Here is a 12,467-nt window from a genome sequence, read left to right as displayed (position 1 = left end):
CTGAGCAAGTATAAAGATCTTAAAATAGAAACTGGCAAAATGCGGAACCTCAAGACTAAAACAATACCTGTTGTCACAGGTGCCTTAGGAATGATAGCAAAAGGGGCTGATTGCTACCTAACTCAGATACCAGGAAACCCCAAAATGGCAGAAATTCAAAAGATAGTGCTCATGGGACGTAAAATACGTCTACATAAAATACTGTCTATGTAATCTCAAATTTTAAAATAAACTCATAATTTTCTCATGTGTATTTTGTGTGCAAGATTCTTGATGTGGATACGTGTGTTGAAAGAAATACAATTAAACCTTGGGAGAGGCATTATGCCGGTAATAAACACACGCACTGGTTCAGTCCTTTATTAATTTATAAACAGTATATAGTTTTTTGTTAAATAATTTCATTGCACTCTTGCAATCTCTTCAGTAACTTGTCTAATGGAAGTGGAGAGACAAGTTACTGAAGGGATTGCAAGAATGCAATGAAATTATTTAACAAAAAACTATATACTGTTTATAAATTAATAAAGGACTGAACCAGTGCGTGTGTTTATTACCGGCATAATGCCTCTCCCAAGGTTTAATCATAATTTTCTTATATTTTCTTAAGCATTCTCTAGAACAATACTATGTGCAAAACCAAATATATGACACCCTAGGCATAACACCAACATGAACTTCTAACTTGTCTCTACAGCAGTATACAGTCAAAAAAAAAAAAAAAGAACTGTCTGATACAAACAATTAACTCATGAATGTACTTACAATTTCTTGCTCCAAAGCAAAAACATAACTGTTAAAAAATTTGTGCAATTTCTCATTGGTGTAGTTGATGCATAATTGTTCAAAACTGTTGGTCTGTAGAAAAGGGAAAACAAGGAATAATTAAAGTATGATACAAAGAATTACAGTCAGAAGGGGTTGGTTTGAGGGGGGGGGGGGCAGGAATAAGAAGCATAATCAGCTGCAACAGAGCTAATACCTAATCCACTAAACGAGGTCTGTACAGGACAAGGGGAGAACTAATGTGTTGCTACATCTGCAATGAAGTTATTAAGCATCAGAGTTTAAAGAAAGCTGATTTCTGCAGTTTATGACTAGTCATGGAGCATTTGTGAGTGGAGTGTGAGTGGAGTGTGAGTGGAGTGTGAGTGCAAACAGACAAGCTTGTGTATATTAGCATACTTATACGCACAAACACTCATACATTATATATATATATATATATATATATATATATATATATATATCATATTATATATTACATATATATATTATATTATATATATATTATATTATATATTACATGTATATATATTATATTATATATTATATTATATATAGGTGCAGGAGTGGGTGTGTGGTAAATAGCTTGCTTACCAACCACATGATTCCAGGTCAGTCCCACTACGTGGCACCTTGGGCAAGTGTCTTCTACTATAGCCTCGGGTCAACCAAAGCCTTGTGAGTAGATCTGGTAGACAGAAACTGAAAGAAGCCCACTGTATATATTTGTGTGCGTGTGTGTATGTCTGTGTTTGTCTCGCCAACATCGCTTGACAACCGATGCTGGTGTGTTTATGTCCCCGTAACTTAGCGGTTCGGCAAAAGAGACCAACAGAATAAGTACTGGAGTCGATTTGCTCAACTAAAGGCGGTGCTCCAGCATAGCCACAGTCAAATGACTGAAACAAATAAAAGAAATATATTATATTATTTATCTATCTATCTATATATATAAATTGTAAATGCAAAAAATAAAAACAAAAACACAAAGGATTCTGCGGTACACGTGTTTCAAGCTTTATATCAGTGTATAATTGACAATACAAAGCTATCTTCAGCCGCAAAAAGTATTTCTCTCCCAAGAAATTATATCACATTGGCGTTAAAGGAGGAAGAAAGGTGAGCTATAAGGGGTGAGGTTCCTTTTGGTATTTTGCATTGTACTATACATTGTACTATACCTCGTAGAATTCTCCATCTACACATAGTTTCCTCGGTACTATATATATATATATATATATATATTTATGCATATATGTATAAATATATATATATATATATACACACACACATATATATATACACACACACACATACACATACACACATGCATGCACACACATACATATGTAGGCACATATAAAAAAAAGATTGAACCCTATTGATCTTTGTACTTTAAGACGACTCATGGTTTTGCAACACAGTCAACTCAGAATCAAATTATCTTCTGCTGAGGGATCAGGTTTGAATGCTTACAGCAGAGTCAACTCCACTAAAAGACCTCAAGTGGTGGCGTTCAACTGGCTGACAGATTAATTTTACCACCCACACTGCTCTTAGTTGAGACACTGAACTAAAGATTAGTCTCTGAGAAACAATTCCATTATAATTTAAGAAGAGATCCAAAATATAGATTAATGAACTATTTAAGAGAGTTTTTGTGTTTTCCATACCTATTCCAAAGAGTAGCTAAATCTCCCTAAAATCACATCCTACCATCTTAAAAAGGAAGAACAGGCTGGTTAAAATAAGGTAGTCATGGCTTAAACAACTTTGATCCACAAGTTTTTATGGATCGGGATTGAGTGGTTAAGAAAGAACAACAACTTTAAAGGGAAATCCCAAAACGCACTATTATGGATTAGTAATTTACATAATTAAATAAGAGATCCAAGATTCAACAGATCAAAAGAGATATAATACAAGATCTAAAAAGCAGGACAAAGATTGTAATATTGAAATATTAAATGTATTTTAGACTAAAGATTGGTCTGGGCATGACTGCGTGCTAAGAAGCTTGTTTTTCAACCACATGGTTTGGGCCTCAGTGGCACCTAGTGCAAGTGTCTTCTACTATAACCGTGGGCCAACCAAAGCCTTGTGAGTGGATTTGGGAGACGGAAACCGAAAGAAGCCCTTCGTATGTATGTATGTATGTATGTATGTATGTATATATATATCTATATATATATGGGCTGTGACTGCTGAGGACATGCGTAAGCTTGCAAGGAATGAAGCCAGTATGCTCCGCTGGATGTGTAATGTAAATGTGCATACCCGTCAGAGTGTAAGTATCTTGAGAGAAAAGCCGAACATAAGAAGCATCAGTAGTGGTGTGCAAGAGAGACGATTGCGCTGGTTTGGACATGTGGTGAGAATGAATGAGGATAGCTGCGTGAAAAAGTGCCACTCCCTAACAGTTGAGGGAACCCGTGGAAGAGGTAGGCCCAGGAAGACCTGGGCTGAGGTGGTGAGGCAAGACCTTCGAACATTGGGCCTCACCGAGGCGATGACTACTGACCGAGACCTTTGGAAATGTGCTATGCGTGAGAAGACCCGGCAAGCCAAGTGAGATCGTTGCCAGGGCCCCTGGACTGGCTCTTGTGCGGGTGGCACATAAGATGTACCATCCTGAGCGTGACCGTTGCCAGTACCGCCTGACTGGCCTTGTAGGGTTTTCGAGCGAGATCGTTGCCAGTGCCCCTGGACTGGCTCTTGTGCGGGTGGCACATAAAAGACACCATTTCGAGCGTGGCCATTTTCAAGCGGGTGACACGTAAAAGCACCCACTACACTCTCTGAGTGGTTGGCGTTAGGAAGGGCATCCAGCTGTAGAAACTCTGCCAAATTAGATTGGAGCCTGGTGTAGCCATCCGGTTGCACCAGTCCTCAGTCAAATCGTCCAACCCATGCTAGCATGGAAAGTGGACGTTAAACGATGATGATGATGATGATATATATGAGTGAAAATAAATATAGAGGAATATATTATTTTATTTAAAAGAGTTCCAACTCTGTCTGTTTTTTATGTTTTATTTATATTCTTGTAAAATTAATGTGGGATATAGAATATGGAATACATAATATATAATATAAAAATGGATGGTACAATGAAATGAAGTATTGAATGTCTTATTGAATATATGGAATATGTCTTATTGAATATATGAAATATTGAGTGTTCAATATAAAGGATTAAATATATAAAGGCTTTATATATTTAATCCTTTATATTGAACACTCAATATTTCATATATTCAATAAGACATTCAATACTTCATTTCATTGTACCATCCATTTTTAAATTATATATTATATATTCCATATTCTATATCCCACATTAATTTTACAAGAATATAAATAAAACATAAAAAACAGACAGAGTTGGAACTCTTTTAAATAAAATAATATATATATATATATATGCCTATATTTATGTGTGTGTATCTTTGTGTTTGTATATGTACCCCCCACCATCAACACTTGACAATCAGTGTTGGTGTGTTTATGTCCCCCAAAACGTAATTTTTATTTCAAGAAGAGTTTTTCGTTTTTGTCTTTGGAATTAATTAGACTCTGAAACAATTTGTAGAATTCATATTAGATCTGTACCAACCCAGATTATAAATTTATGAATTAAAGATCGTCTACACCAACAATTTTTACCTTTCCTTATACTTCATATATATGTGTGTGTGTGTGTGTGTCTATATATATATATATACACATATGCACAAGTGAGTGGACAAATGAAAAAAAGACACTCAACCAGTTTATTGGGAGTTACATGAGTACCAAAGAATTTGAATCAAAGTGTTTTGATCCATATATATATATATATATTCTTCTATTCTTTTACTTGTTTCAGTCATTTGACTGTAGCCATGCTGGAGCACCACTTTAAGTCGAGCAAATCGACCCCAGGACTTATTCTTTGTAAGCCTAGTACTTATATATCATCCATTTTGCTGAACTGCAAGGTGTAAACACACTAGCATCAGTTGTCAAGTGACGCTGGGGGAACAAACACAGGCACACAAACATATACGCATACATACATATACATATATATATACGACGGGCTTCTTTCATTTTCCATTTACCAAATCCATTACAAGGCTTTGGTCAGCCCGAGGCTATAGTAGAAGACACTTGCCCAAAGTGCCACGCAGTGAGACTTAACCCAGAACCATGTGGTTGGTAAACAAGCTACGTACCACACAGCCACGTCTGCACTTATATATAAAATACTACAATTAGCTGTTGTTTTTGACAGCACAGGGCCAGCTAGTTAATACATATATATCTTTTATCTTTTACTTGTTTCAGTCATTAGACTGTGGTCATGCTGGAGCACTGCCTTGGAGAATTTTTAATCAAATGAATTGACCCCAGACTGATTCTCTTTTTCTTAAGTCTGGTGTTTATTCTATCAGTCTTTACTGCTGACCCACTAAGTTATTAGGAAGTAAATACACCAACTCCAGTTGTCAAGTGGTGTGGCAGGGACAAACACAGACACAACACACACGCACGCATGCACGCACACACACACACACACACATATATATGACAGGATTCTTCCAGTTATTGTCTACCAAATCCACATGGTTTTGGTCAACCAGAGTTTATAGTAGAAGACACTTGCTCAAGGTTCCATGCAGTGAGACTGAACCTGGATGATGATGATGATGATGATGATAATGTTGATGATGATAATGATGATGAGAATGATGGTATATATTTACACACATACACACAGGAAGAGAGAAAGAGAAAGTGAGAGATAGGGAAGTTGGGAGAAAATGGTATCAGATTCTGCAAGGTATATTTGTATACAGCATGTAATCTCCTCTCCAGTATTTCTCTCTCGTCCCAGCATGTTCAAGGCTGGTATTCCTCAATTACCATTTCTTTTTGTACAAACATAGTCAGCTCTGGTCTAAAGATAGCAACAGTATCTTCTGTTACACTGAGTCCAACATAATGACCATCCATAGGGAGGAATATCTTGTAACACAAACTCCTTATGCAAGAAAATAACTCTCTCTTTCTTCTCTCTCTCTCTCTCTCTCTCTCTCTCTCCTTCCCTCTCTTCCTCGTTCTCTCCTCTTCTCTCTTTCTCTCATAGGTAGGTAGATAAATAGGTAAATAGATAAATATGGAAAGAGAGAGAGAGAGAGAGAAATGGATATAGATAAATTAGAGAGGGAGAGAAAGACTTACAGGCAGGTAGATAAATAGATAGGTAGGTAGGTAGGTAAGTAGGTAGGTAGATAGATAGATAGATAGATAGATAGATAGATAGATAGATAGATAGATAGATAGATAGATAGATAGATAGATAGATAGATAGATAGTCAGACAGGCAGGCAGGCAGACATAGACTCACACACACACATAATACTCTAATAATACACAGTGCTATTAATCTCCAAACTTTATCCTTCCCCAAACTGCCAAATACTGCAGCTTCTAATTTCTGCCTTGACTGTGTTAGGTGCCTTGGCTGTGTTAGGTGCCTTGGCTGTGTTAGGTGCCTTGACTGTGTTAGGTGCCTTGGCTGTGTTCTAAACTTGGAAGTCTGGTTCACTATTTACTGGGCTTTGCTAATACTTTCATGGAATGATGTCTTACAGTATTTAGATAAGTCTATTTATATATGAAATCCTGCTGGGGTTCTCTACGGTTCTTACTTTGCCAGGATCAATGAAATGAGTAAGTATCAAGTTCTGGAGGATGATTTCATCAACTATTCTTGCAATCCAAAATTTTTGGCCTTTTTTGCTCATTTTAAAAGTTATTATATCATCACTGTCATATAATTATTATTATTAAGGTAACAGAGTAGGTTGTGAGCTGGCAGAAACATTAGCATGCTGGGCAACAATGCTTCGTAGCATTTTATCTGTCTTTATGTTCTGAGTTCAAATTCCACCGGGATCAACTTTGGTACCAACTAAATACTGTAAGACATCATTCCATGAAAATTGGTACCAGTTGGGCATTGGGGTTGATGTAATCGACTAGTCCCCCTCCACCAAATTTCAGGTCTTGTGCCTATAGTAGAAAGGATAATTATTATTATTATTATTATTATTATTAAGGTAATGGAGTAGGCTGAGAGCTGATAGAATCATTAGCAGGCTGGGAAAAATGCTTAGCAGCAATTCATCTGTCTTCATGTTCTGATTTCAAATTCTACCAAAGTCGATTTTGCCTTTTCATCCTTATGGGGGTCAATAAAATGAGTACCAGTTGAATACGGGGGTTGATGTAATCAACTTATCCCCTCCCCTGAAATTGCTGGCCTTGTACTGAATTTTGAAATCATTATTAAAGAGAGACATTAAAGCACTAGGCTACATGCTTTTAGTCATGTTTCACTATAGTATATATTCAAATCCTACTAAAACTGTTTCTGCCCTTTATCCTTCTGAGGCCATTAAAATAAACATTCTTATTGTTTTCCATAAAAGTATCAATTGAATAAACTAAACCTCATCTTCTACAATATTTTTTTCTTTGTATCAATGTGTGAAATTGTTATTATTTTATAGTATTTAGTCTTTGATCTGAATATTTCAAATTTAAAACTGTGCCAGGGTTAACTTCACCTTTCATCCTTCCAAGGTCAATGTAAAAAGTGCCAACAATTTACAGGGGTTAATATAATCACACTTTACAAATATTTAGCCCCGTGCCAAAGTTAGGAATTATCATTGGGTTGATTCTACTCTTTTATTCTTCCAGGGTCTCTAAAATTAGGAACCAGTTAAATACTGTGGTTTATATGATCATTTGTGCCTTCTCCACAAAATGTTTGGTGTTATGTCCTTAGAAATCACAGTACTGTCATCCTCCCTACCACTACCACCACCACAACCATGTTGCTAGAGATTGGATATTTGAATTCATTTGTGATTCAATTCATAAAATGTCAACAATTCTATCAGGAATGAAAAGAAGCTTAATAAATATTCTAAAAAGATTTTAAATCTGGGAGAAAGTCATAAGTAGTTTGCAATATTCTATACCTTAGTAGCTAGAGATAGCAGTTTGTCACAAATATCTTTTAACATTTTCTAGCAACAGTTTAGTTAGTCGAAATAATTGTGACAGAACCCAGAAATGATGAGTTCAAATCCACTAAAAAAGGAAAAAAACAAAAAAGGAAAGAAAAGAGAACTCCTTAGGTCATTGACATATGGAAGCAACCAAAACGATATCTTTCAAATACGCTGAGACTTTCAAAACATTTTACCAAAACATCCAGAATTTTGTTATTTGACAAAATGACTGCTCTTATTGGAGATTAAGGTGCTGTTGTTCCTGTGTGCTGCCTATTTTGGTTGGCAGGGTAGCAAGTGCATTGTACAGAAAAACACAATCCTACCTAAAACAACTCAGCTACAATGGTAACAGATTTACCAAGAATTCACAAAACACAAAAATATATAAATACTGCAAATAAACAATAAAAAATGAGAAACAGTTATATTGTTCTAAAACAGTAACTAAAACATACAGGATTTTACTAGAGTGACATTGCTACAGAAAACGTGGGTGGTTCAAGAATTTTAAAGGTTTCATTTAGTGTGTGGGGTACTTAAGAAACATGGTGTTCTACAGCAGAAAGCTAAAAGAAACAACTCTTAAACAAATTACTTCAAATTCTTCAATTACAAAATTGTGAAAATGGGGATAAATTCCATTTATCATTACTAATGTCAAAAGTTTAACATATTAGGGAAAACTCTGCTTAATAACATACTTCACAAGGTAATACAATAAAATCCCTTTCTTTCCTTCCCTCTTCTCTTTCTCTCTCTCATCACATTCTCTCTATCTATCTATCTATCTGTCTATCTATCTATCTATCTATCCAGCTACTTTCCTATGCTAAGACATCAAGGAGTTATACATTTTCAAGTGAGAAACAAAGTTTTTTTTTAAATAAATGATATTGGTTTTTTGTTTTCATAAAATGTATTTCTATTATAGAGACACTTTTGAATAGTATGCATATATATATATATATATATACACACACACACATATATATACATATAAATATATATACGTATATGTATATATGTGTATATATGTGTATATATATAGATATATATATATATATCCATATATCCATATATATATATATAAATATATACATATATACATATATATAAATATATACATATATACATATATATAAATATATACATATATACATATATATATATATATATATATATATATATATATATATATACACACACATATATATAAAAATATATACATATATACATATATATATGCATATAGATAGATAGACAGACAGACAAACAGATAGATAGATAGATAAATAGATAGACATAGGCATGGGTGTGTGGTTAAGAAGCTTGCTTCACAACCATGTGATCTCAGTATCAGTCTCACTGCTCAGCACCTTGAGCAAGTGCTTTCTACTATAGCCCTGGGCCAAGCAATGCCTTGTGAGTTAATTTGGTACATGGAATCTGTGCGGAAGCCTGTTATGTATATATATATATATATATATATATATATATATATATATATATATATATATATATATATATATATATTGGAAGGTTTGGAGGTGATGTACAGGAATTATATTATAGAAAAAAATTAAGGTACTCAGAAATCTGGATGGTTGTATATTTACAGATTTTTATTAATATGTCACATGTTTTATAAATCATATAAAGCACTTTTCACCTAATCGTGTAGGATTTTATTATATATATCTAATGATAACAATGGACTCTCCCATCAAAGACGCCATATGAGTATTCAGCTTTTGCCAAATGACCAGCACAAGTGATTTTTTTCATCATCATCATCATCATCATCGTTTAACGTCCGCTTTCCATGCTAGCATGGGTTGGACGATTTGACTGAGGACTGGTGAAACCGGATGGCAACACCAGGCTCCAGTCTGATTTGGCAGAGTTTCTACAGCTGGATGCCCTTCCTAACGCCAACCACTCAGAGAGTGTAGTGGGTGCTTTTACGTGTCACCCGCACGAAAACGGCCACGCTCGAAATGGTGTCTTTTATGTGCCACCCGCACAAGCCAGTCCAGGGGCACTGGCAACGATCTCGCTCGAAAATCCTACAGGAGCCAGTCAGGCGGTACTGGCAACGGCCACGCTCAAAATGGTGCATCTCATGTGCCACCCGCACATGAACCAGTCCAGGGGCACTGGCAACGATCTTACTTGGCTTGCCGGGTCTTCTCACGCACAGCCCATTTCCAAAGGTCTCGGTCCGTAGTCATCGCCTCGGTGAGGCCCAATGTACGAAGGTCTTGCCTCACCACCTCAGCCCAGGTCTTCCTGGGCCTACCTCTTCCACGGGTTCCCTCAACTGTTAGGGTGTGGCACTTTTTCACGCAGCTATCCTCCTCCATTCTCACCACATGTCCATACCAGCGCAATCGTCTCTCTTGCACGCCACAACTGATGCTTCTAATGTTCAGCTTTTCTCTCAAGATACTTACACTCTGACGGGTATTCACATTGACATTACACATCCAACGGAGCATACTGGCTTCATTCCTTGCGAGCTTACGTATGTCCTCAGCAGTTACAGCCCATGTTTCACTGCCATGTAGCATGGTTGTTCGTACGCATGCGTCATACAGTCTGCCTTTTACTCTGAGTGAGAGTCCCTTTGTCGCCAGCAGGGGTAAGAGCTCTCTAAACTTTGCCCAGGCTATTCTTATTCTAGCAGCTACACTTTCAGCGCACCCACCCCCACTACTAACTTGGTCGCCCAGATAGCGGAAGCTATCGACTACCTCTAGTTTTTCACCCTGGAATGAGATAGAAGTTGTTTCCTGTTTGTTTGCAGTCTTTATTGCACCTGAACATCTGCCACAAACAAAAACTAACTTGCTAGTTAACCTGCCTTTGATGTTGCTGCACCTCTTATGTGTCCATAGCTTGCACCGGGTACATCTTATAGAGTTACTACCTACTCCTTTTCTACATACTGAGCAGGGCCATCTACCTGAAGGGGTTTGTGTTTTATCTACCTTCCTACTTATTAGGATTTTGGTTTTAGCTAGGTTGACTCTAAGGCCCTTCAATTCTAGACCTTGCTTCCACACCTGAAACTTCTCCTCTAGTTCTGATAGTGACTCCGCAATTAGGGCAAGGTCATCAGCATAGAGGAGCTCCCAGGGGCAACCTGTCTTGAACTCCTCTGTGATTGCCTGGAGGACTATGGTAAATAATAGGGGGCTGAGGACGGAACCTTGGTGGACCCCTACCTCTACCCGGAATTCATTGCTGTACTCATTTCCAACCCTCACCTTACTGGCAGCATCTCTGTACATGGCTCGCACAGCTCTCACTAACCATTCTTCTATCCCAAGTTTCCTCATTGACCACCAGATAAGGGATCGGGGGACCCTGTCAAAGGCTTTCTCCATGTCAACGAAAGCTAGGTACAGAGGTTTATCCTTAGCTAGGTATTTCTCTTGCAACTGTCTCACTAGAAATAAGGCATCAGTAGTGCTTTTACCTGGCACGAACCCAAACTGCATCTCATCTAAATTGATTCGCTCCCTAATTAGTTGGGCTATGACCCTCTCTGTAACTTTCATAACCTGATCTAACAGCTTGATGCCTCTGTAATTATTTGTATCTAAAGCGTCCCCTTTACCTTTGTAGCAGTTGACTATGATGCTGCTACACCAGTCATAGGGTATGACTCCTTCGTGTATCACCTGGTTCGTAATACGGGTGACTAGGCTATAGCCAACACTGCCAGATATTTTGAGCATCTCTGCAGTGATTCCTGATGGGCCGGGGGCTTTCCTGGTCTTCATACTCTTAATTGCTTTATCTACCCTGGTACTATCAACTCGGATAGCTGGTCCCTCTATTGGGTCGACATAAGGCAGGCTCTCTTTCTCCCATTCATTCTCTTTATTAAGCAATCTATCGTAGTGGCATCTCCAGACCTCTTTCTTTGCATCCTCATTTAATGCAAGCGTACCATCATCCATGCGAACACATTTCTCTCCTACAACATCACTATTCTCTCTCCTACACTGTCTTGCAACACGAAATACCTCGAGTCTTTGGTCCTCACGGCGCAGAACATTGGCAAATCTTTCCTTATCTGCTTCCCCTCTGGCTAAATAAACCTGTCGCCTAGCCTCCCTTCTGGCACATTGGTACAATTCCCTGCTACCACCGTTCTTCCAGTCCTTCCAAGCTTGTTTCTTTTGTCTAATAGCCCTGTCTACCTCCTTGTTCCACCACCACGTTACTCTGGGTTGGGAGGGGACCTTACACCACCCACAAATCTGGTCGGTGGCTTTCAACAGGTTGTCCCGCAGAAATCTCCAATTGTCTTCCACGTTGTATGATGCTATATCCCCTTCTATTTCGTTAAATGCTTCAAGTAACTTGTCTCTAAGTCTCTGTCCGTTTGCAGGGTCTTTAAGCTTCCACACCCTTCTTCTCCAAGCCTGTCTAATTCTGGGCACCCATTTTGCCTTAATCCCAAAGTCGCTAACTACTAATCTATGTTGTGGGGTACATTCTTCGCCAGGGTAGGTTTTGGCATTTATAAGCCGCCCTCTTTCCCTATTTCTGGCGAGGATGTAGTCGATTTGGCTAGAGTGTCTGCCGGAGCGGTAG

The 12,467-nt window shown here is 37.7% G+C and overlaps 1 protein-coding gene across 2 annotated transcripts in view; it reads right to left on the bottom strand.

Moving 5' to 3' along the window:
- The window catches only part of LOC106873920 (unconventional myosin heavy chain 6), a 543,260-nt gene that overhangs the window by 415,347 nt on the left and 115,446 nt on the right, over positions 1–12,467 (bottom strand). For both annotated transcript variants that reach the window (XM_052971791.2, XM_052971792.2), the window contains exon 8: positions 766–858. In XM_052971791.2, the coding sequence (XP_052827751.1) occupies positions 766–858 (93 nt within the window). The remainder of the gene's footprint in view (positions 1–765; positions 859–12,467) is intronic.

This window comes from Octopus bimaculoides, chromosome 11 (genome assembly GCF_046866305.1).
Source record: "Octopus bimaculoides isolate indiv1 chromosome 11, ASM4686630v1, whole genome shotgun sequence".
Taxonomy (NCBI): domain Eukaryota; kingdom Metazoa; phylum Mollusca; class Cephalopoda; order Octopoda; family Octopodidae; genus Octopus; species Octopus bimaculoides.
Note: the sequence above shows the minus strand (reverse complement) of the source record. Positions and strands in the feature narration are given on the sequence as shown.